This window comes from Cynocephalus volans, chromosome 3 (assembly GCF_027409185.1).
Source record: "Cynocephalus volans isolate mCynVol1 chromosome 3, mCynVol1.pri, whole genome shotgun sequence".
In the NCBI taxonomy this organism is placed as follows: domain Eukaryota; kingdom Metazoa; phylum Chordata; class Mammalia; order Dermoptera; family Cynocephalidae; genus Cynocephalus; species Cynocephalus volans.
Genome location: NC_084462.1, coordinates 64,000,261 through 64,026,892, shown reverse-complemented (window position 1 = coordinate 64,026,892; position 26,632 = coordinate 64,000,261). Strand labels below are relative to the sequence as shown.

Sequence of the window (26,632 nt, the reverse complement as noted above, 5' to 3'; positions counted from 1 at the left end):
GGGAACCTTCCTGTGGGAACCAGTACTTGAGCTGTGTGGTTGTTTAAATTGCTACTTTGCTGCTGTTTCCCTAGGGAAGACTTTCTTGTGCGACTCGGGGTTTAATGGTTGATCTTATAGGTACTTCTGGCTCTCCAGAAACCTGGTGGATCTGTGTTGTGTAGAATCTCTGATCTGGGCCTGAGTTTTTTCTTCAAACTGCACCCCATGCGATTCTGCATTCCTGACCAGTCTCCTCTGAGTGGTCCTGTGCTGATTGGGGGGCAGGTCGGCTGTCCTTGCTGTGTCCCAGTGTTCTCCCGGTGTTCCCATCTTGCCCACTGCCCATGCTCCAAACACTTCCCGTGGGATGGGCCCTGCACTGTTCCATTGCGATGACTCACCGGCCTCTGAATGGCTCCCTTTTTTCAGTTGTTCTGGCTTCTCCCCTGCTGCCTCCAAGTAAGTCCATCCGCAGGGCTCAGCTGTGGCTTCTGCCGGCTCCTGTTCCATGTGTTCATCAGCTCGAGCCTTAAAGCAGCCGCTGCCTGAAATGCTCAGAGGAGTTTTTTCTTTCTCTCATTGTAGTTTCTCCCACCTTCATGAACTCCGTAGGTCTCTCCTCCTCTTCCCCTGAGCTCCAGTGGCCCCACCTTGGCTGATGTTACATTTTTATAGTTGTAAATTTGGTTGATTTGTGGGAGAGAGTGACACTGGGAACCGTCTATCCTGCCATCTTGACCAGACGATGCTAAATTATTCTTGACATGAAGTAGTAATCTCTTTCCCAACAAAAGATTTAAGTGTATATTATACATTGTGTTATTTCCATACAAATGACATCTTTTACATATATTTTTTGTATTTTATTTTTACATTTTATATATTATACTTTAATATATTTTATATATATTTATGTATTTTATGTTTTATTTATATTTGCATATAATTTATAGCACATCACCACAGTTAAAAAAATTTTTTTAATGCAGTTGTTTTTTGAATCAGATAGGAGAAGAAAAGAGTTACAAACAAAAACTACATTTATACTGTCTTTTATATTTGCCTGTGTTGTTACCTTTTCTAGTCCTTTATTGGTGTTCTTTATTTATTCATGTGGATTCAAGTTAATGTCTAGTGTCCTCTGATTTCATCCCAAAGGAGTCCCTTTAGTATTTCTTCTTAGGCAGGTGTGCTAGTGACAGATTTTCTCAGTTTTTGGTTAATCTGGAAATACCTTAATTTGTCCTTTAGTTTTTGAAGGATAGTTTTGCAGTAGATGGAATTCTTGGTTTACAGCCTTTTCTTTAAACACATTGAATATGTTATTTCACTGCCTTCTGGTTTCCATAATTTTTGATGCAAAATCAGCTGTTATTATTGAGGATCCTTTAATTTCATGCATCACTTCTCTGTTGATGCTTTCAAGATTCTCTCTCTGTCTATGGCTTTTGACAGTTTGCCTATGATGTATCTATGTATGGATCTTTGAGTTTATTCTACTTGTAGTTTGTTGAGTCTGTTGGATGTATAGATTAATGGTTTTCATCAAATTTGGGAAGTTTTTGCCCATTATTTCTTCAAGTATTCTCTCTGCTCCTTTCTCTCTTCTCCTTTGAGAATCCCACTATACATATATTGGTACTCTTGATGGCATCCCGTAGGTCTTTTAGGCTCTATTCATTTTTCTTTTTTTTTCTGTTCCACAGACTAGAAATCTCAATTGACCTTTTTTCAAGTTTTCTGATACTTTATTTGTTTATTTATCAAAACATAGTGATTGTACATATCTGTGGGATACAGAATTCATTATCAATATCTGTGTGCAATATGTGATGATCAAATCAGGATAATAATTATATTCAACATTATCTGCTGTTGAGCCCCTCTGGTGAATTGAATTTTTAATTTTTTATTGTATTTTTCAACTCTAGAACATTTATGTGGGTTTTTTTTACATTTACTTTCTGTTTATTGATATTCTATATTTAGTGAAACTCCATTCTCATACTTTCCTTTAGGTCTTTAGACATGGTTTCCTTTTTTCTTTGATATTCTTTAAATGTAATTATAATAGCTGATTTAAGGTGTCTAGTAATTCCAATGTCGGGGCTTCTTCTTACAACTATTCTTGTGAATGGGCCATACTTTCCTGTTTGTTTGAACATCTCATGATTTTTTATTGAAAACTAGACATTTTAAACAATAAAATATGGCAGCTCTGGCGATCAGATTGCTACCCTCTCTGGGATTGTTATTTTGACTGGTGGTTGTTGTTGTTATTGCCTTGAGCCAGTAAATTTCTTAGTCCTTGCCTAGTCTGTGTGTCTGATGTGGCACACTTTCAATGCTCTGATAGTTTACAGCTCTGCCTTTACTGTCACTTCCTACTTTCTCAGAGCCTGAAGGCCAGTCAGATGTGAGAGATTAGGGCCTTCTCAAATCTTTCCTGAGCATGCATATAACCTGTACATGTGTGTGGCCTTCTTGATTTCCAGGAATATGTTGGAGCTTTTCAAAGCCTCCTATGGACATCTCATTCTCTAACTTTTCTTTTTAAGTTTTTTGGTCAGCCCTTGGCCCCTAATGTTATTGCTGACTCTGGTAGCTGTGATGTTAAAAAAAATTGTCATATTTGTTTTTCACAAATGTCCCTGGGGAAATTTTTTTTTTTTTTTGGAACCCTGGACCTTGGTGTTACCAATACCGTGCTCTGACCAACTGAGCTGATCAGCCAGTCTGTAAATTTGTTTTTAAGACAAAAATTTTTTTGGATTCTAATTCTTTAGAGTCTTAACAAATGATATGTAATACAAGGGTTGGTAAGTAGTTTACTTGATCAATTCGCTTCCTTTTGTTAAAACCTAACCTTTCTTGACTGCTTCTCATCCCCTGATCCATGTCATAGCAAACAATATTCACCACTTATTACTGCTTAACCCTGGATATAGTTGTGTTATTTTTACATTTGCAATGTGCTATAACTTTTTTAATGTCTGTTATTTTGGACTTACACTTTGACCTTCTTTGTGAGAAGATCTTTGCCATATCTGTATCCCAAGCACCTAGCACTGTACCTGACATTTAGTAGAAGGTGCTTAAGTATTTATTCAGTAGAATTGAATGTTTGCTTTCAGGCTTCTTTGTAGAGTTATTAGATGGTCCTGCCTTTGGTGAATGTTGATGGACTTTGGAACCGTATAATAATTGGACCTTAGTGGAATGGGGAAAAGGTATATGCTGTAGATTGGATCCCCCCCACCTCCCAACCTCATTGAGGGTTAATCCCCACTGTAACTGTTGAGGGTGGGAAATCTTATTGTGGTAAACAAAAGGTATGGCCTTGAAGAGGTGATTAGATTGTAGGACCATGCCCTAGTGAATGTATTAATAATGGTGGTCAGGAGAATGGTTCTGAGGGCTTTAAAAGGAGAGCACATGAGAGTCTTTCTCTCTCGGCTCTGCCATTTTCTGCCATGTGAAACTCCTGCATTGCTGTAAAGCCACCACCAAAGAAGACCCTCACAGATGTGTTCCCTGGACTTTGGACTTCCCAGCCTCAGAAACTGTAAGCAATAAATTTAATTTTTTTATAAATCACCCAGTTCCAAGTATTTTTTTATAAGCAACAGAAATGGACTAATACAGAAAATTGGTAACAGAAGCAGGGTGTTGCTTATAACAAATACTTGAAAATTTGGAAGCAGCTTTGGAACTGAGTGTTGAGGAGAGTCTGGAAGAATTTGAAGGAGCAGGCTAGAGAAAGCCTAGCTGCTGGTGAAAGTTTAGAAGACAGGAAAACCAGAGAAAGTTTGGAATGTTTTAGAGACTGGTTAAATGGTGGTGACCAGAATGCTGATAGAAATATTGACAGTAAAGATCATTCTGAGAAGATCTCTTATGTAAATGAGAAGGGACTTATTGGAAACTGGGGCAAAGATCACCCTTGCTATGAACTGTCAAGGAACTTGGCTGCATTCTGTTTATGTCCAAAAACTTTATGGACTATGAAACTTCAGGGTGCCAACCCAAGATATTTGGCAGAAGAAATTTCTAAGCAACAAAGCATAAAGGAAGCTGCATGGCTACTTGAGACAGCCTATGCTCAGATATGGCAGCAAAGACATGACATAAAGCCAAAATTTAAAAGGGAAGCAGAGTGTAAAGGTTTAGAATACTTGCAGCCTGGCTATGCGGTAGAGAGGCAGAGAGCATTTTCAGGAGAAAAAATGCAGTGGTGCTAAGAAGATTAGTACAAAAGAAAGGGATTATCAAGAGAAGGGGAAAAAGACCATTAGTGCATTGCAGAAGCCTCTGGGGCCAACCCTTCCATTCACAGGCCCAGAGGCCTAGGGAGACAATGGTCTTGGACAACAGGCGCCCTCCATGTGCTAGCTGCTCAGGACCACCTTGGGAAGCTGTTTTTAGCACCAGCACATGGCTGCTTTGGCTGCTTCAGCTGTGGCTAAATTAGCCCCAGATGTGGCTGAAGCCTTGGTGGCATCCACATGGTGTTAAGTTTGCAGGTACGCAGAATGCCAGAATGTGAAGGCTTGGGAGCTTACACCCCAGTTTCAAAGGATGTATGGAAAAGCCTATGGGCCCAGGAAGAGGTCTGTTGCAGGGACAGAGTCACCACATAGTCTTTGCTAGAGTGATGCCAAGAGAAAATGTGGGGTTGGAATTGTAGCAGAAAAACCTCAATGCCATGCCTAGTGGAGCCATGGGAGTGGGACCATCGTGGAGTCCCCAGAATTGTGGAGGTACCAGCATGCAACACCAGCCTGTGAGAGCTGAAGCATGGCCTCAGACAGTGTGGTTGGATTAACTAACAATCTTTATTATCAATTTTAAAAAACTGTTTCGGGTTCCTGAGCAATTGTGGCTCATAGGCTACCTTTGGTTCATTTATCTTTGGTTCACTTTCCTCTATTCACTTATGCTTCTGCTAGTTATGTGTTTACTCTGTGTTTGTTGTTAGTTACCAGACTTGTTTTATGCAAGTTGTTTCATTGTTTTAACTCATAATTTAAATATTAAGCCAGTGAAATATGAGTGCAAAAAGAATGATTGTTTCTGTGAAAACTTAAGGTAAGTTTTTTGGAAACTTCGGTAATGGTGGACTATTAAAATAAGGTTGCTGTGAAATGAGGAGTGGATAGGACATCTATGAAAGTTTGGAGACTGTATTAAAGTTGAGGAGAATTGTGCATTAGATTGTTTAACAGGTGTCACTGAATTTTCACTCCATTTTAAAGGAACCAAAATTGGATATTGTAAATAAGGCATCGTGCTTGTGATTTATGTAAGAAATGTACACAGAGAAAAAGCCTGCTTTAATAGTGCGTAAGTCAAGATTGGCAAATTAATGTACTTTATGTTTTTCAAACACATGCATGAAAATAGAAAGTTTAAGGTCTAAAGTTTAAGGTATCTGCGTAATTTTTGACATTTCCCATTTAAGTGAATTTTTCTTTCTTTCTTTTTTTTTTTTTTTAGATGACCTGTAAGGGGATCTTAACTCTTGACCTGGTGTTGTCAGCATCAGGCTCTCCCAAGTGAGCCAACCAGCCATCCCTATATAGGGATCTGAACCCTTGGCCTTGGTGTTATCAGCACCACACTCTCCCAAGTGAGCCATGGGCTGGCCCTTAAGTGAATTTTTCACTTAAACAACTAATGAGGGCTTCTATATTACTCTTATCCCCTTCTCTTTACTCCCATACACTGTTATATTGTATAAAATTAATGAAGTATTAGATCTAGATAAATTTGTGAATACAGTTGCCTTAAGTTGGTAAGATGGTGTGTTGCTCTATATATGTGGACACACACATAATTAAATTAAAATTAAAATTTACTTAGCATATATTTAAAATTGTTACTTTTATATTTGATTTATTAAATGTATTCATTTTTTTCCATAGAGGTTCACCTGGCACAGTGGCTGCTTCCCGTCTGACTCCCACAGGTGTCAGTTGGGCTGACAAGGTTAAGGCTCATCATACAGGCTCTGCTGCTTCTTCAGACATATTACCTGCCCAGTCTTGCCCACCGATGACAGTGCAAAAGACTTCCCACAAAAATGGCAAGTGACTTTGAATTAGCCTTTTTGTATAGTAGAGAGGTGGATATATAGAGATATTTTATTTATTTTGCTTAAAATTGGTCCTAATAGAATTACATGTTGATCTTTTTGCATTATTTATGTGATATTAACTTACCTTATTTAAAACCATAAAATAGTCTTGAAAGCTGAGCGTAACTACTTTACAGCACCGTATGATAGCTTATGAGGATCATTTTAACTTCAGGTTTGCCCTGTGTAAACTTTAAGGAGAATGATCTCTTTTGTCAATCCGTTTATAAGATTCTTCAGAATTCTTTTGACTTACCATGGTTTAAAAAATGCAGGCTAGTTTTTTCTTTAGAAATTGGTGGGAATAGGTATGTCTGGAAGTAAGGGGTAGGGGTGGTACTTTAAGAAGAATTTAGTCTTCTGAATCCTCCACTTCTCCCTCTTCCTCAACTCTGAATGGTAACATGACTGTACTTCCCTCCCCTCAACAGAATTTTAGAGGTTTATTCTCTAGAGAAAGTAAAAAAAAAAAAAATGTATGTGATCTGAGGGAAATCAGGCATATTGGAAGGTGGGAACAGTGTATTGAAAACAGGGGATTTAGTGAAAAACTCTATAAATACAATATTGAGGCCCCTCATCCTTGCTTTCACCTCCAGCCCTCTTCTCTCATTGAACTCCCAGGTTTCCAGATAAAGAAAACCCACACCCAAGCAATACATCCAAATGTGATATAGATAATGTGATACCGGTCTTTGAGGCTGCTACTGTAATTGGATTAATCATTGTCAGACTTTGGAGACTTTGGCAATCTGAAACCAGATTGTAGACTGTGGTAAATTGTCTGCAAAAATGGGTACCAACAATTTTTTCCAAGCCTGTGCTCACATGCTACTCCCACTGTCAGGTGGTGGAGTATATTTCCTCTCCCCTTGAATCTCTGGTTGGTCCTATGGCTTCATATGATCAATACAATATGACAAGAGTAATGTTCCATAACTTCTTAGCCTAGGCCTTACGAAGCCTTGCAGTTTCCATTTTCTCCTTGTTGGAAGCAAGCTGACATGTAAAAGAAGACCAGGATAGATCATTAAGTAATGAGAGAGAGACCATATGAATACAAAGAGGTCATAAGGAGAACCTAGGTGTCTTAGCCAAAAGCCAATACCAAGGCTTCAGGCATGCGTTAAAGCAATCATGGATACTTTGGCCTCAGTTGAACCATCCTAGCTGATATCATGTGGAGAAGAAATTAACCACCCCACTGAGCACTGCTGAGATTTCTTACTCAAAGAATTATGTGGAAATAAAATGGTTACTGTTTTAATTTGCTACGTTTTGGGCTTGTTGTATAGAAAATGGGAATATCCAATATTTGGATGATATAAGTTAGAGCATGAGAGATAAAAGAAAGGAGGAAATCATGAAAGAGATAATTAAAGGAGATTTCGTACAACAGAAGGATATGTTTCTAGACCAAACTAGTCCATTAAATGCCAAGTACAATGGATAAAAAAAGAGTGACAGTAAAGCATGTTGGGAAATTTCTCAATACTACAGATGATGAGAGGTCTAAATGATTACAGAGAAAATAATCAGTTTGTATGCAAATGACCAAAAATCAGAATGACATCTGCTTTTGCAAAAATATCACTAGAGGCCACAAGAAAATTGAATAGTCTTCAAAATTCTGAAGGAAAATAATTTGCAGTCTCAAATTCTGTGTTCAACTAAATTATTGATTATTTAATGAGAGTAGATTAAAGATATTTTTAAGCACCCAAGATCTCAAATTTTGTTTTTATCCCCCATGGACCCAATTACTATTAGAAGAACCAGTACAAAAAAGAAGCGAAAGTAATAAGTATATGATGGTGACCACAAAATGATAGCTATGTACTAGGTCTAAAGAGCAACCAGTTCAGATTTTTGATGATCACAGAAGAGATCACTGGAAGAGAGGAATTCAGGAAGATGAATGAATTTCTTAAACATGTATTTGTATACATTAAGAGATTTAAAATTTTGGGGTTGAATTAATTCTGAGCACAGTAGAAAATATTGAGGCTGAACAATGGAGAGAAGAGATTGGAAAATGGAGAACATAAGCACACCTGTAAATGAAGTCCATAAAAGTGTGGAGTGAATGGTGCAAAAACAGCATTAGAACATGGTGCTGATTAAAGCAAGGTCAAGGATTTGAATTCCTGTAATGGCCAGCTGCCAAAAAAAAAAAAAAAGTTTATTACTGAGAATTATTCCAAACTGTTAAAAGACATCAAATCTCAGATTCAAGAAGCATTACCAACTCCAAGCATAAAAAATGCAAAACAAGTATCATCTAGATACAACATAATAAAAATGCTTAAAAAGAAAATCTTTACGTGTAGTCAAGAGAAAAAAAAGACATCATTTTCAAAGGAGCAAAAATAAGCTGATAGCTCACTTCACAAATGAAACTATAGAAGCCAGATGACTATGGAATGACATCTTTAGGGTGCTGAAAGAAAATTAACTGACAAGATAGAATTCTGTATCCCAGCAAAAGTATACTTAAAAAATGAAGGTGAAATAAAAGATAATGTCAGACATATGAACTTTAATAAAGTTGTAATCAGTAGACCTACCTTAAAAGAATTACTATAGGGCTGGCCTGTGGCTCACTTGGGGGAGAGTGGTGCTGATAATACCAAGGCCACAGGTTTGGATCCCTATATAGGGATGGCCAGTTTACTCACCCGGGAGAGCGCGGTGCTGACAACAATAAGTCAAGGGTTATGATCCTCTTACCGGTCATATTTTAAAAAAAAAAAAAAAAGAAAGAATTACTACAGAGAGTTTTTCAGGTGGAAGGAAAATGATCCCAGATGGAAACCTGGAAATGCATAAAGGAATGAAGAATAACAGAAGTAAACCTGTGGGTAACATTAAATGTGTATTGGCTGTGTGAAACATAATGTCTTTTGTAGGTTAAAGTATATGTAGAATGAAAATTTATGACCGTAATACAAAGACAGTAAAGGAATAAATGGAGTTTATATTTTCTAGGGTCCTACCATTGTCTGGGAGTTTAAAAAGTACTAATTTTTATTTGACTGTATTAAGTAAAGAATGCACTAGGAAACCACTACAAATAAAAGAATGTATAACTAATAACCTCACAGAAAAATAGAATAATAAAAATATTTGATTAATCCAAAAGAAGCCAAAGAAGGAGAAAAGAGAAATATAAAAAAGATGGGAAAATTAAAAACAAAGTATAAGATGGTAGAAGTAAATACAGATATATCAGTCCCTACATTAAATATAAGTTGTGTAAATATCCAATTTTAAGAACAAAGATGGTAAGACTGCATTAAAAGCAAAGCCCAATTATATTTTGGTTACAAGAGATACACCTTCACCATGAAGACATAGAAAAGTTGAAAGAAAAAGATGGGAAAAGATATTCTATGCATATTCTATTCACATTAATGATGGTGTTGCTAATATCAGACAAAATAGAAAAAGTAGGCAAGAAATATTTTAAAGGGAGGTATTAATTATTAAAGGGTCAATTCATCAGAGAGAATTTATAAATGGTCAGTTTAGCAGAAAGGTATAATAATTCTAAATTTACATGTACCTAACACTGCTTCAAAACATATAAAGCAAAAATTGACAACTGAAAGGAAAAATTGACAAATCTACACTCATACTGGGAAATTTTAACAGAATTGTCTCAACAACTGATAGCACGAATAGACAAAAATAAGTAAAGATTTAGTATATCTGAACAATCTAATTAATGAACTTGACATAATTGAAGTCTAACAAATAATGCATATTCTTTTCCATTCCTCTTTGTGTGCTTCAATCTGGATACTTTTTACTGAAAAATATTCTGGTCCACTAATCCTCTGTTTTGTGTGTCTAATCTGCTGTTAAGCAAATCTATTAAATTCATATTTTTAATTATTTATCAGTTCTAGAATTTCCATTTGATCATTAAAAATAGTTTTCAGTATCAGCTCATAGTCTCTGTCTTTCCATATTTTCTTGAAAGTATTTATTAGAGCTATGTTAAAACATCTATGCTTGAAAAATAAAATATCTGAATTACCTGTGGATTTCCTATAAAACATTTTTGGGAGGTTTTCAGTTATTTTATTCTGTTTATTTTTAGCATGCCTCATCATTTTTAATTGGATATTTAACACTGCATTAAAAATTATAGAAGGCTAGCTGATTAGCTCATGTGGTTAGAGCACAGTGTTATAACAACAAGATCAAGTGTTTGGACCCTGTACTGGCCAGTGTCAACCCCCCCCCCCAAAAAAAAAAAAAACAACAACAAAATTATAGAGCCTTCTCCTGATGGATTGGTTTTTCAACTGGAATGATGATAGAGAACAGGCAGATCACCCCAGTCCTGTCAAAGTTTGGTTTGAGATTTTATTAAGATTGATGTGTTTTTTGTTTTGTCCTTATTCCTTTTGAGGTCTCAACTGAAAACCTGGGGTGTTTTTCAAGTCCACTGCATTTCTGAATTTCAACTTTTATTTCCTCAGCAGTGTACAGTTGTTACAATATCTGCTAAGTTCATTAGCTTCCCAGCTGCTGCTTTCTGCTGTTTCTTGGAGTCTTGCCCTATGTATGTAAAGTTTAGTAGTTGTCAGACTTCTTAAAGGGAGATTGAATGCAGATTTTTTGGCTCACTTCCCTGTTGTATTCCCTACCCCCTCCAAGATTTTTGCTCTTGAAGTCCCAGTTGCTTTAGACTCTTTGAACTCCAGTATCTGTTTTAGCCCACTGGGAATACTGGTTTCTGCCTGGACTCACTTTCTCTGCGCTCTGAATTCCAAATGTCTTCAAGGAAAATGCTGGGGTGATGTGGATCTAATGTTATTGTTATTCCCTTTTCTCAGGAATTGTAGTTCCTCAAAACTTGCCTTTAAACAGTTCATTTATATATTTCGTCTAGCTTTTATAGTTATTTTTGGCAGGAATAGGGTCAATTTTGATACATGCTACTTTATCATGGCTGAGACTCTTAAATTCAAATACGTATTCAAGCACACATGGAACATTTACCAAAACCAAAACATGCTGGATCATTAGACAAGTCTCAACAAATTTCAGGTGATTTAAATCATTCTGTTTGTCACTGACATAGTGGGATTAAGCTACAACTTAATTACAAAAAGATAGCTATATAATAACCAAATTTTTGGAATTTTGGAAAATACTTCTGAAGAACTCATTAAGTCAGAAAAGACATCACAATGAAAATTAGAAAAAGTGAATTGAATGAAAATAAACACTTAGAAACGTGTGAGATTAAGGTAAAGCTGTGCTTTGAGGCAAATTTCTAGTTTCAATTGTGCATATTAGGAAAGAAGAAAAGTTAACATTTACTCTATGTCTGTCTCATGAAGTTAGAAAAGAATAGCAGGTTAAACCCAAGAAAGACAGAAAAAAAATACGAAGATACTTCAAAAAGTTCATGGAAAATAGAGTTAAAGGTAATACAGATCTTTCCATGAACTTTTTGAAGTATCCTCATATATAGATGAGAATACAGAAAATTCACAAAGCCAAAAGGTGATTCTTCAAATAGACTAATAAAATCAACAGACCTCTAGTTATACTGACCAAGAAAAATATTAGTAAAGTTGTAATACCAGAGATTGATATAGAGAATATTGCTAGAGATCCACAGGATAGTAAGAGGATATTATAAGCAGTGTTATGCATTATATTTGGAAATGCAGAAATTGACAAATACTTTGAAAAAAAACAACAAAATTTGCATAGCAAGAATTAGAAAAAATCAAAGGGCTTTGAAGCATTTTTTAAAAATGTAAGTCTGTAATTAAAAATTTTTTCATAAAGAAAATTCCAGGTCAAGATGGCTTCACCTGTGAATTCTTCCAAATGTTTAAGGTAAAAATAACATCAATCTTATAAACTCTTCCTAAGAAGAAACTTAATATCAAAACCTAACAAGGAAATTGCAATGAATTGTTTATCTCTTGAATATTAATGTAAATTTTCTCAACATATTAGTGAATTAAATACAGTGGTAAATAAAAGTGATGATACATTATAATCAGGTTGGAATTATTCCAGGTGCTCTTTAGTTATTGGTTGTATTAACGTGAATTTAGTGCAACTTTATTCATGACATTTGTAAAATTTAAAAAACTGTGCAAATGGAAAAATTATGCAATGAAATACAGTTTTTAGTTTTGTGTACTTCTGTCCTGAGATTCTAAGTATTTAGAAGTTCTGTGACAGTTTAATTGCATGATTTGCTGTTTTTAAACATTCTTTATTATGGGAATAATTTTTTAATATAGTTTTTACCAAAGGTTCATTAAAAATGTAATTTGTCTATAATTAATTTCTCAGTTTCTAAAAGACCTAAGTTGTATTTTTTATTTTGATATACTCCACTTTTGACTTGCTTCAATTATTATTTCAATTTTTAAAATTATATGGTAGTGTTTGTATTGGCCACTTTATTGTTTAATGGATTAGGTCCAAGTTTTAAGCAGTATTTCTTTCTATAAGGAAGCTTTGAAAGAGGTGTGTTTTTCTTTCCTTTAAAAAGTAAATGATTAATCATAGTGCTTCTAAGGGTGAACCACTTAAATTAACTGGAAACTAAAATCTTTTGTTAAACTTCCTTAATTTTATAATTTGTTTTTGTTCTCTTGGTATTTGTGGTTTTTATAAGATTCATTTTATGATTTCCTTTTTAATTTGCATTATCTTATATTTAAAGTATAAAGCAGAAATGTATATTATTATTATTATGTACTAAGTTTTAATACAGTTAAACATGGATGAAAATTGAATATAGACATATATGAATTAATGCATTATTATTATTTTGTTGGGTATCATAATGGTATTGTTATATTTTTACAAAGTTTCTCTCTGTTAGGACATATACTGAATATTTACAGGGGAAATGATATGATGTCTAGGATTTGCTTTAAAATATTTCAGGAAACACAATGGAAAAGAAGTTGATGAAAAAAGCGAATGTTGGTCATTGTTGAAGCTAGATGATTGGTACATGGGTTTCATTACACTATTTTCTGTACATTGTGTATTTGAGAACTTTCATAATAAAAAGTTTGAGAAAACACAAAACAAATTTAAACATACTTTCTCCTTTGATGTTTCGAAGTCTAGGCCTTGAAGTAAAGATTACAGGTTCTGTCTAGTCTTTTTAAAATAAATACAATATATAATATATGAACATATTATATTTTCAAAAATAGAATGACAATATGCCAGTTATAGGAGGGAGCATGATTTTTTTCTTTGAAGTAATAGTGAATCATATGATCATATGACACATAGGCTGTATGATACACAGAAAATATTTAGTTTTCATGGTAATTTAAAGATTCAGTTTTGTAGAAATAAGCTTCAGAAATTGGCTTACTTCCTATTTTCTTATACCAACTTTATTGAGATATAAATCATATACCAAATAATTTGCTCATTTAAACTGTACAGTTCATTCATTGGTTTTTAGTATATTCACAGATATGTACAACCATTACCACAGTCAATTTTGGAACATTTCTTTATCTCAAAAAGAATCCCATACCCTATTTCCTATGACTCCTTTAACCCAGCATTCCTTGAAGCTCTTACTAACATGTGGTGTTATCACAGTATTTTATTTTAGTCATTCTGTTAAGTGCACTGTGGTTTTAATTTGCGTCTACTTAATGACTGATGATGTTGAACATTAAGTGCTTTTTTGACATTTGTATATACTCTTCAGTGAAATGTTTGCTCATGTCTTTTGCCCATTTTTTACTTGGATTGTTTGTAATATTACTGTTGAGTTTTGAGAATTCTCTATATATTCTAGATAGTAGTCCTTTGTCAGGTATTTTCTACCAGCCTGTTGTTTGTTTTTTCTTCACAGGGTCTTTTGCACAGTAAAAATTTCCAATTTTGATGAGATGCCATTAGTTAAATCTTAAATTTTCTTTTTATGGATGATGCTTTTGTTGTCAAATTTAAGAACTCGTTGCTTAGCCATAGGATCAGAAAATTTTTCTCTAGCATTTTCTAAAAGTTTTATAGTTTTATGTCTTATGTTTAAACCTGTTATCCATTTTGAGTTAATTTTTGTATAAAGTATGAGTTTTAGATCAAGGTTCATTTTTTTTGCCTATGGATGTCCACTTGCTTCATCACTGTTGAAAATTTTTTCTTCCTCCATTGAATTGTTTTCTCAACTTTATAGAATATCAGCTAGTCATATTTCTGTGAGTGTATTTCTGAGTTCTGTATTCTGTTTTATTGACTATATGTCTGTTGCTCCACCAGTTCTATTACTCTTATTCTGTGCTGAGACTTAACATTGGGTAGAGTGATTGCTTACACTTTATTTTTCTTTTTCAGAATTGTCTTAGTCTTTGTCTTTCTATATAAATTTTTGAAAAACTTATCTATGTCAAAAAATGTTGCTGGGGTTGTGATAGAAAGTACATTGCAACTATAGGTCAATTTAGGGAGAACTGACATCTTTGCTGAATCTTCCTATTTATGAACATGGTATGTCTCACCGTTTATTTAGGTCTTCTGTTCTTTCATCAGCCTTTTGTAATTTTCAGGATATACATGCTATACCTTTTTGTTAGACTTATAACTATTTTATTTTCTTTTGTGCAATTGTAAATTGTTTTTAATTTCAGTTTCCACATGTTTGCTCTTAATATATAGAAATGCAGTGGGCTTTTTGCATGTTGATCTTGTATCCTGCAATGTTACTAATGTATAATAATTCTTGGAGTTTATATGTATATTCCTTGGGATTTACTAATAGAAAATCATGTCATCTGAAAATGGGGACAGTTTTATTTCTTCCTTTCCTATCTGTGTGTCTTCTTCCCCCCTGTGTTTTTTTGCAGTGTCCAGAGCCTTCAGTAGTATATTGAATAAACATGGTAAGAGGAGAAATACTTGCCTTGTTCCAGATCTAGGGGGAAAGCATTCAGTCTTGTACCATTAAGTGTTAGCTGTAGATTTTTTGTAAATGCTTTTTATAAAGTTGAATAAGTTTCCCTCTATTTAGCTTAATGAAAGTTTTTATTATGAATGGATGTTGGATTTTGTGGCATACTTTTTTTCTGTCAGTTGATAAGATCATATGATTTTTCTTGCTTAGCCTGTTGACAGTGGTGGATTACATTGACTGATTTTTGAATGTTGAACCAGGCTTGAGTTCCTGAAGTAGATTCCACTGGATCATAGTTTATAATTTTTTTTATGTATTGCTGTATTTGATTTTACTTCTTTTAAATTTTTTTTTTGGCAGCTGGCCAGTATAGTAATCCAAACCCTTGACCTTGGTATTGTAAGGCTGTACTCTAGCCAACTGAGCTAACCAGCCAGCCCAAATTGCTGTATTTGCTGTGCTAATATTTTGTTGAAATTTTTTGTGTCTCAGTTCATGAGAGATTTTGGCATGTAATTTCATCTTTTAAAATTTTTATTTATTTATTTATTTTTACTGTCTTTGTGTGATTTTGTATCAGGGTAATATGAATACAAACTTTTTAACTTGGTATGTGTTCCCTGGAATAGTTTACATAAAATTGGTGTTAATCCCTTTAAGAGTGTTTAGTAGAATTTGCCAGAGAACCGTCTGGACCTGTCTGGGCCTGGAGATTTCTTTTTTGGGAACTTTTAAATGACATATATGATTTCTTTAATAGTTGTAGGACTATTCAGACTGTCTGTTTCATCCTGGTTAAGTTTTGGTAGCTTCTGATTTTTACAGAATTGGTCCATTGATTTCATGTTGTTGAATTTATGAGCATAAAGTTGTTTGTAGTATTCCTTTCTCATACTTTTTTCTTTTTTTTCTGGGCCTAGTTTTTTTTTTTTGGTTTTTTTTTCAATTTTATTTTATTAATATATGTATTTTAAAAATTCTATGATGTTGCAGAACAGTTGGGAGGGAGAGGGAGAAGGGGAAGGGGAAGGGGAAGGAAATGTGATGGAAGGAGGAGGAAGGAGGTGGGGTGGGATTGAGGCCTGTGGTACCCCCCACATTCCCACAGGGGAGACTGGGGGGCTTCCATCAGTGACTCGGTCATTGCCAGGCTGGGTACAGATGTCAGGGGTGTGTGGCAAAAGCCCTCGCCTCCCACCACCCCAGCTTGGGAACCCCAGGCCCTTCTTGCTGCAGCTTGGTGGTCATCACTGGGCTGGATGCATGTGTCAGGGGGGTGTGGCCAAGACCCTCAGCCCCCCATTGCTCCGGCTTGAGAGAGCCTGGGGCGCTTCCTGTGGCAGATCCCTGGTCATCACTGGGCTGGTTGCTCATGTTGGAGGGGCATGACTGAGGCTTGAGGCCCCCCACCACTGCAGCTTGGAAGAGCCTAGGGTGCTTCCTGAGGTGGTCTGGTGGTCATCACTGGACTGGTTGCTTGTGTTGGGGTTGTGTGACCGAGGTCCTCAGACCCCCACCACCCGGGCTTGGGCGAACCCAGGGTGCTTCTCGCTCAGTGGTTGTTGCTGGGCTGGTTGCTTGTATTGGAGCATGACTGAGCCTGAGGCCCCCCACCACCCCAGCTCAGAAGAGCCTGGGGCACTTCCTGCATCTCAGTGGTTGTTGCCAGGGTGGTTGTGCTTGTCGGGGGTTGTGGCCAAGGCCCTTGGCCCCCACCCTTGGGACTGAATGCGGGTGTTGCAGGGCATGGCTGAGGCCCCTGGCCCTCCCCCATTTCTGGTTTGGTAGCTCAGGACTTCTGGTCCTTCTAGGTGTTATAGGTTTTCTTTGGTGAAATGAGACCTTTACTAGTTAATGTCAAACTCTATCTCTCGTTGAGAGTGCTGTTTTTTTTTCTTTCAGTTCTGTGTTGGATTATTTGCTGTTCCCACCACTTAAACTCTGCACTGGAACTAATTTGTTGTCCTTTGCTTACTTCTAAAATGGGGGAACTTTCTGTGGGAACGAGCACTTGAGTTCTGTGGTTGAGCTAAGTTGCTGCTTTGCTGCTGATTCCCTAGGGAAGGCTTTTTGTGCAGCTCAGGTTTTAATGGTTGATTTTATAGGTACTTCTGGGTCTAGTGAAATCTGGTGCACCTGGGTTGTGTAGAAACACTGGTCTGGGCCTGAGTCTTTTCATGAAACTGTACCCCATGCAATTCTATATTCCTGACCAGTCTTCTCTGAGTGGTCCTATGCTGATTGGGGGGCAGGTCAGCTGTCCTTACTGTGCCTCAGTGTTCCCCCGGTGGGCCCATCTCCCCCATTGCCTGTGCTCCAAACACTTACTATGGGACAGGCCATGGTCTGGTCCCTTGCGATGCCTCACTGGCCTCTGAGTGGCTCCTTTTTTTCAGTTGTTGTGGCTCCTCGGTCCTGTGTGGGACCACGGGAACCATATTAGTGGTCTTGCTGGCCTGGGGGCTACCAAAGTCCTCTTCTCCCCTGCTACATTCAAGCAACTTCATCTGAAAGGCACAGCTGTGGCTTTTGCCAGCTCTTGCTCCGTGCACTCAGCAGCTCCAGCCTGGAAGTGGCTGGGATTCAAAATGGTCAGAGTGGTTTTTTCTTTCTCTCCTCATGGCTTCTCCCACCTTCTTGCACTCTGTAGGTCTCTCCTCCTCTTCCCCTGAGCTATAGCAGCCCCAGCTTGGCTGTTGTTGCTTTTTTATAAGTTGTAAGTTAGTTGATTTGTGGGAGAGAGTGATGCTGGGGACCGTCTATTCCACTGTCTTGACCAGAAGTCCTTTCTCATACTTTTTATGCTGCGTGATATGTAGTGATGATGTTCCTGTTTCATTTCTGGTGTGATTTGTCTCTTCTCTCTTTTTATCTTTGTTAGTCTTTCTAGAGGTTTATCAGTTCTGAGTTTTTCAAAGAACGAGGTTTTTATTTCATTGATTTTCTTTATTGTTTTATTTTCAATTTCATTGAGTTTTGCTCTTGTCTTAATTATTTCCTTCCTTTTGCCTGCTTTGAGTTTATTTTGCTCTTCTTTTTCTGGTTTCTTGAGATGGGAACTTAGATTATTGCTTTGAGACCTTTTCTGATGTGAACATTTAGCAGTATAGGTTTCCCTCGCAGTAGTGCTTTAACTGCATTCCATATATTTTGATATTTTTAATTTTCATTTTCATTCATTTCTATGTGTTAAAATTTTTTGAGACGTCCTCTTTGATCCAGTATGTTGTTTAATTTTTGTGTTTGGAAATTTTTCTGTTATCTTTATTTTATTGATTTCTCTTTTGATTCCTTCTGGTCAGAGAACATACTTTGTATGATTTCAGTTATTTTATATTTGCAGAAGTTTATTTATGACCCAGAATATGGCTTATTATGGTGAATGTTCTGTGGACATTTGACAAAATTTTTTTTACTGTTGCTGGAAAGATTGTTCTATATGTGTGTGATTACCTCCTGTTCTTTGATTGTGTTGTTCAATTCTTTTATATACTTGCTTATTTTTTGTGTAGTGGTTCGATCAGTGTCTGAGAAGAGGGGGTTAGAAACTCTCATCTATAATTGTGGGTTCCTCTTATTTTTCTTTCACCCATATCAGTTTTTTTCCTGCATGTATCTTGAGTCTCTGTTGTTCGTCATGTATATATTTAGGACTGTTTTGTATTCATTGTGGGATGATATTTTTATCATTATTGATGAGTATATTTTTTTGCTTGCAGTAATTTTCTGTGCTTTGAAGTCTACTTTTCTTATGTTTACTATAACCACTCCTGCTTTATTAATGTTTACGTAGTATATCTCTTTCTGTTCTTTTGCTTTCAACTTACCTCTGTCCTTGTATTTAAGTGAGTTTCTTGTATGTAACATATAGTTCAATTATATTTTCTAATATACTGTGCCAGTCTCTATCATGTAATTTGTATATTTAGACAATTTACGCTAATTTACACTTAAAGGAATTGTTGATGCATCTCCACTTAATTATTTGTTTTATGTTTCCTCTATTTCTCTTTCTACTGCTTTTTTTTTTTTTTTTTTTTTTTTTTTTTTTTTTTGCCTTCCTATAGGTTACTTGAACATTTTTTGTGATTCTCTTTTGATTTATTTATAGTGTTTTAGAGTATGTTGATTTGTATAATTTTCTTACTGGTTGCTCTAGGTATTACATTATACATACATAAGTTATCACAGCCTACTGGTATTGACATGTACTCTGTGAGTGAAATGTAGGCAACTTTCTTCTAATTGTTTTCCTCTACACTCTCCACTTTTTAAATATAATTATCTCAAGTATTTTCTGTATGTAGATTGAGCACTACATCAGATTATGATGCACTTTTTGCTTCACCATCAAAGATGATTCAAGAAACTCCTGAGGATAGTTAACTATATTTATTTCTATTTTTACTCATTCCAGCATTCTTTCCTTTTTGAAGTTTCAGACCTTCTTTTATTATTTCATTTCTCTTTTGGGAATTTCCTTTAGCCATTCTTTAAGAATAGTTTTCTTAGTGATATATTCTCTTAGTTTTGCCTTCATCTGAGAATGCTTTTATTTCCCCTTCATTTCTGAAGGAATTTTCTCTGGATATAAAATGCAAGATTGACAGTTCTTTCAGTCCTTCGTAATTGTGCCACTTCCTCCTGACCTCCATTATTTCAGATGAGAAATCTGCTTGCATTAGAATTGATGTTTGGGGCCGACCCCGTGGCGCACTTGGGAGAGTGCAGTGCTGGGAGCGCAGCAGTGCTCCCGCCGCGGGTTCGGAGCCTATATAAGGACGACCGGTGCACTCACTGGCTGAGTGCGGTATGGCCGGTCACAAAAAGACAAAAAAAAAAACAAAAAACAAGAATTGATGTTCCAATATAGGTAATATGTCTTTTCTCTCTGACTGCTTTCAAGATTTTTCTTTATCTTTAGTTTTGAGAGGTTTAATTATGATGTGCCTTAGCATGGACTTTAAAAAAAGGGGGATTCTTTTTGTTTATTCTATTTGGGATGCACTTAATTTCTTGAATCTGTAATTTTGTCTCTTTCACTGTATTTGGGAAGTTTTCAGCTATTATTGAATCAAATTCTTTTCAGTCCTATCTTTCCTTTTGGGACTCTGATGATACAGATGTTAGCTCTTTTGTTATTGTCTCACAGATCCATGATACTGTTCGTGTCTCTGTGATACCTTTCCAGCAAAAGTGACACCAACTTGTACTACCTCCTTGGCTCCTACTGGTGTTATAAGCTCAGCTTCCTACTTTGCCCCACTGACTCTAAGGAGGGGCAAAGTGGAAGGAAAAGTGAGTTATTGCTGTACTGGGGTGGAATCTTAGCTCCCTGACATCAGGATAAGGGAAGGGGAGTTCCAAGTGCCAGGCAAACCTGCCTCTCAAAACTTTTTCTGCCTAATTGATGCTGATTGTGGCAGAAGCTTAGCTTTCTTTAGGATCCTGCTTACATTAGGTGAGGGGGAAAGCAGACCAGTTCTACTTCATACTGCAGTGTTGCTGCCAAATGTGAGTGTAGGCTCTCTCACCATTGGGCCCTTCTGACAGTACTGTGGTAGGGGAATTGGAGAACCATCTGTTTCTGCTGGGTGGGAGATGGAAATTAAGCTCCCAGTTTACCCCTATGACAACTGTGGGGAGCAGGAGTTCCTTCCACTGGTGATTGGTCGGAGTAGAGTAGATATTGCTAAAAAGATTTTCTTTTTGGTAGACTACCCTTTTTCTGTCCTTTTGCTTGTCAAAACAGGCTTTTCTTGTTGCCTATTTTGTCTATGCCTATTGATGTTTCTGAGGTGGAGGCTTTTGCAGCCTCCTGTCTGGAGTATATGTATGAGGGTAATTCAGAAAGTTAGTGGGAATATTGAATTAAAAGATAATACAAATCTTTCCATGAATTTTTGAGTCCTCTTGTAGGAGGCAATAAGGAAACCCAGGGCTACTTTTCCAGTCTCAAAGCCCCAAAGCATTTCACTTTCTTTCTATTTGTGAGAATCTTTCTATGCTTGTTTGATGTGTTTTGTCCAGAGTTTTTAAATGTAAGGAGTAGGACCTGGAGATGAAAGTGGGGTTACTTTATCTTGGCCAGAATTGTAGATCTTTGAATTAGTTTTGACAGACTACAGTTAGCCAATAAAACTTTAAAATTATTGCTATATACATCTCTATACATATACATCTATGTTGTGACATTTTGAAAGATTTTAGAGGAAAATTCTTATTTATTTTAGGCTATTTTGCTCTGTGACTTGGTCATCAGCCCTCAGTTTCCATGTATGTGTGGTGAAATCTTGAACTAGATCCTCTAGGTTTCCTTCAACTTAGTATTCTATAATTTAATGATAATGGAAATAGCTTATTTAAGTTAAGGTATGATACTAATGCTGGGATAGAAGAAAGAACTTGAACTTTGGAGCTAGGCTTATGTTTGGATTCTGAAACATGGAGAGGTAGTTTTTACATAGCCATGGACACCATAACCAATGTGCCTAGACTTGCATCTGGACTTTACCGTTACTAGGTGTGTGACTTTGGGCAAATTATTTCTCTTTGTCTCAGTTTCCTCAATAATAAAATGGGGGTGATAGTACTGATCTTATAAGGTTATCGTGAAGATGAAAAGATTTATTATTTATAAAGTACTTAGCTCACACATAGTATGCACTATTTAACTGTTTATTACTTACCAACTGTATGACCTTAGGCCATTCTTAATCTGAATCTCAGTTTTTCCATTTGTGAAATAGGGATAGTTATACACACACACATATATTTTTTAAAACATTTAAAAATATATATTGTACAATAGTTAATGTCATGTTGGTATATTTAATGGGAATTAAATTAGAAAATGTTTTTATTTTATAAGTTTTCAAATTTTTTATCATCTAAAGAAATCTTGATTTATTTTCTTCCTTTAATTGCATAGAGCAAAAAGATGCTGAAGGATGGGAGACTGTTCATAGAGGAAGGCCTGTTCGTTCTCGATCAACAGCAGTGATGCCGAAAGTTTCCTTAGCAACAGAAGCCTTAAGGTCAAAGGATGACAGCAATAAAGAAAATGTATGTCTTTTACCTGATGAAAACATGCAGAAAGGTGAATTTGTTGGAGATGGAATTTCTAATACTATAGAATCTCATCCTAAAGACTCATTACACTCTTGCGACCATCCACTTGCTGAAAGAACCCAGGTAATACATTCTGAAAATCCTATTATTGCCTTTTTGAAAGGGGTGTGTGTGTTCTGGAATGTGTTATTTTTCTGCTTCATTTTAAATTTTTTACTGTGACACGTTTTAGATCTACAGAAAATTTGCAAGAATATAACAGTGAAACACACATCCCCATCCTGTTTGCTTAGATTTACAGATTAATATTTGCCATGTATTTTTTCTTTTGTCTCATATGTCACACACACATATGCTAATCATTTGAGAGTGATGTGCAAACATTGTAACCATTCACCTTTAACTACTATTACAGCATGTATCTCCAAAAAACAAAGAAACTCTTTTATCTAACCACATTATAATGATAAAATTCATGGAATTTAGCACGGAAAATATTATCTAATTTATAGTCTATATTTAAAATTTTGTAGTTATGTCAATAATTTCTTTATAGATTTTCCCTGCTCTAGGACCCGTGGCTCACTCGGGAGAGTGCGGCGCTGGTAGCTCCGAGGCTGCCGGTTCAGATCCTATATAGGGATGGCGGGTGCGCTCACTGGCTGAGCGTGGTGCAGACCGCACCGTGCTGAGGGTTGCGATCTCCTTACCGGTCAAATAATAATAATAATAATAATTTTGAAGAATACATTGCAGTGCTTTTGTGTGTGTGTGTGTGTGTGTGTGTTCATTGTTTGTGTGTGTGTTCATTGTTCATAATTCAATATAGCTGATGCATTTTTGACAGGCTAAAGTAATTGTCCTTAGTGTCATATCTAGAGGAAGATAATATCAAGTTGTCCAGGTTTGTTTTTAACTTTGATTGCTTCATTAAGGTTGTGTTCTCTTGCTTTATTTGGATGTTACTGAAAATGGAGATGAAATTTTGAACTTTTTCTACTTTTACTTCCTGCAAATCAAGTGTAGAATAATTTGCTAATATCTAAAATAATGTTTTAGAGTTAATATTCCCAATATTTCTTCTGTTAGTCTAGTTGAAGTTTATTTTACTTATTTCATGAACCAATATATTCTTTTACATATTTGTTTATATAAACGTTCATGTTTAGTTGGTATAGTTTTATGTAAAATGGTTGATGAAATATGGGAGATATTCTTTGATATAGTACAGGGGGCTAAGTAAATCAATTACAAAATAGTTGTAATATTTTCAGTCTAGAATAATATCTGTTTTTTAAAACTCTCTCCTTTATTTCCCCACTGGAAATGTTCTTCAACTTCCTTGTCTTCTTTCTTAATGATGATAATGGCTCTTAATCTTACATTGTTTTTGATGTTTTATAACTCTTTAATGTGTGTATGTTGTATGCCCAAGTGAGATTGCAAGCTCCTTGGGGGGAGTATCTTATGTTGCGCTTTAATTTCCCACAATATGGAACAGAGTCCTAGACACATAGGAAGTAATCAGTATACATTTGTTGGATGTAACTAAGAAACTCTTTAATATAGGAAAGCTAAATTTAAGATACTTAGTGAAGAAATTACTTTTCATATCACTTAAATATGTAGCATTTTTGATAATGTGTGTTTTTGCTAAAAAATATAACAATATAAAAATTATTCTTGTTTTGTGTAGTATATAAATTTATGATATTGGGATTTCAGGAATAATCCCTACATAGAACTTTTGAATAATTAAACTATTGCTAAAATGTTTCAGTATAAAAATTCACTGCTGATTGAAGCCAAATTGGTAATAATATTTGTTTTCTCCACTGTTACTCTAAAAATAGAAGTAGCATATTTATATCTTTTCTCAACATTACTTTATAATTTAGCTTTGATTTTGTTATATAAATGATATTGAGTTTTTAATAAACAGGGTTGACTATATTGTAAACATCAGTAATGCTAATATAAATATTGCCAAGAAGATTATAAACCATGGTGACTGACATATAAATAATGTTGATAGCAATATAAACAAAGTGATACAATTTAAATAATGCTTATGCTAAAATCACCACTTTGGGACACTTTAAATTCTGACCAATAGTAGAATTTTTAAAGTAGTTTATAAGACTTGGCCAAGTTTAATATTTGTGTAAATAATTAATCAAACTGGAGGTTTTATGGCCACTGCAATGTTTATCTCATGTTTATTTAAGAAGTGATGTGGGTGAGTTTTAAATTCAAAATTTTAGATTTTAGCTCTCCAACTTGGATTGTAACTGGAAAACACAGCACCATTCTTTCTCTACTCTGTTAAAAGGTGAAGATAAAGGCTTGGTTCTGTTTACTAAACTAGAAAGTTTTTAAAGAATGAGTATGTGTTTGGCCTAAGCCAAAGATACTGTTTTTTAGATTGTTTTCACATTTCTGTTGGTTTAGTGTCAAATATTCCTCCTGGAATGGGGAGGGTATCTAAAGTATATGAATCACATAATGAGACACTGCTTGCTTTATATCTGCACACTTAGGTCAACCTTTTCTCTTTTAGATCTGAGAATTGGCATCATGTGCCATATAGGTCTTTATTAAAGATACTTTGAGGTCATGTTAGTATTATTTGAAGAGAGCAAGTCTTATATTTTTGAGTAAAATGCCCTCAAAATATATTTTGGTAAAAAATGTTTTCAGGATGTTTTTAGAAAATGCTGAGTATCCTCATTTGTTATTAGACAGTCTTCACAAAAGACCACATAAATACCTTTAGTTGTATAAGACAAAGTATTATACTCGTGAACAGATTTCTTTTGTGAGAGATATGACATACTTTTTACAAGTTGGCCTACTAAAAGAAAATATAATTGCAGTATATATTACTTAATTTCTTAGAGTGCTTCAGACAGTGCCTGATACCTAGTAGGCATGCAAGTAAAATTTGTGCTGCTTAGTAGTTTTTTCCTTTGGTTACACTTGAAATATACAAAAAAGATGAGTGAGTTGTCTGTCAGTTAGTCAAGTACTGCTTCACTGTTGACAGGATAAGCAGAGTTAGCTCTTTTAGAGTGGAATAGTTGATAAGTATTTTTTATTATCTCTGATGTATTCTATAAATATATTTTATTAGTTCACAGTGAGTACACTGGATGATGTCAAGAATTCTGGTAGTAGTCAAGAAAATTCTGTGCGAACTTCTGAAATACCCGCTGTTCACATTGATACAGAGTGTGTTTCAACAACTCAGCAAGCTGACACACCTCCTTTGCAAACAAGTGATGACAAATTTCTGGCAGAGAAAGCAAGGATAGAGAGTGAAATGGATCCTTCAGATATTTCAAATGTGAGTGCTGCTAACTTGGTAAGAACAACTTATCAGAACTCTGAGTAAATATATATGAGGCATGAACCCCAATAATAATAACTTGTATTATTTATTACTTTATACTTCACAAAACATTATACATGTTATTTTATTTTAATATTTTATTTTTGTAGTAATCTTCTGATAATTAATATTCTTTTTGTTTTGTAGAGGAATAAAGTGAGACTGTGAGAGTTAAATAATTTGTTCAAAATCCTGCAGTTTGTATGTGATTTGATCAAATACTCTTTGGTCTAGGATTAAGAAACTAAACCAGTAACAGTAAAGTCTTCCATGCAGCATTTAGCATTGTGATAGATGGGAAATGGTGCCTTCTGGGCTTTAAAAAACTCCCTCAACAGAGTAATTTAAACAGCTGCTATCATTTGATTGGAGTTGGTCTTTAAGATAAAATTTATTTACCATCCTATTCCAGAATCTCTAAAAATGCATTGATTTTCAATTATTTATAGGTTAATGTTTTGGATGACTATGTATTTCTGTCCATCTCTTTCTATTGCTACAGTATTAAGATACTTAACCTAGGGATAATCTAGAATAGGTCATGCTAGCTTTGTTTAAAGAAGTAACTTTCCAAAGAAATAAGTATATAAAAAGTTGAGAAAAGTTATTCAAATTTTATTTTTTAAAGGGCTATTATTACTATACTATATACTATATACTATAGTAATTTCTTCCAAAACTTAATGCCTTATCATGCTGAAAGATGCTATCAGTAGATAGTATTGGGCAAAATTATACTTCTTACAGAGATAGTAGCAGTAGATATAGGTGAAACTTGACATGGATAGTTTAAGGGAATAAAAAGAATATCAGGGATATAGTAATAAGAAAAACAAATGTTTAGATTCCTTTAATAAGGTAAAGCAATTTGTTTTTTATCTTGTGTCTTTTAGTGATGGACTTTTTAAAGGTTGAACATAATTATGGTCAAATAAGAAATGCATTTAATGTATGGGGTAGAAATTGGTCATATATATTTTTTGTTTTCATACTATATATTATCACAAGTTATTTATTTTACAATTTGGTTCTGTGAGAATCAAATTTCTGAAGAGGAAAATGATCCCATACTTGAATAAGCAGGAAATAATTACTTAAAAATTCTTCCCTCATCCTCTTTTATTTTGATCGCAAATAT

The 26,632-nt window shown here is 35.2% G+C and overlaps 1 protein-coding gene across 6 annotated transcripts in view; it reads left to right on the top strand.

Annotated features, from left to right (window-relative positions):
- SCAPER (S-phase cyclin A associated protein in the ER) overlaps window positions 1-26,632 on the top strand; it is a 491,674-nt gene that overhangs the window by 91,931 nt on the left and 373,111 nt on the right. For 4 of the 6 annotated variants that reach the window (XM_063090893.1, XM_063090889.1, XM_063090890.1 and 1 more), the window contains 3 exons: window positions 5,907-6,067; window positions 21,964-22,226; window positions 25,237-25,467. In XM_063090893.1, the coding sequence (XP_062946963.1) occupies window positions 5,907-6,067; window positions 21,964-22,226; window positions 25,237-25,467 (655 nt within the window). The remainder of the gene's footprint in view (window positions 1-5,906; window positions 6,068-21,963; window positions 22,227-25,236; window positions 25,468-26,632) is intronic. The other 2 variants (XM_063090891.1, XM_063090894.1) reach the window with 2 other exon arrangements.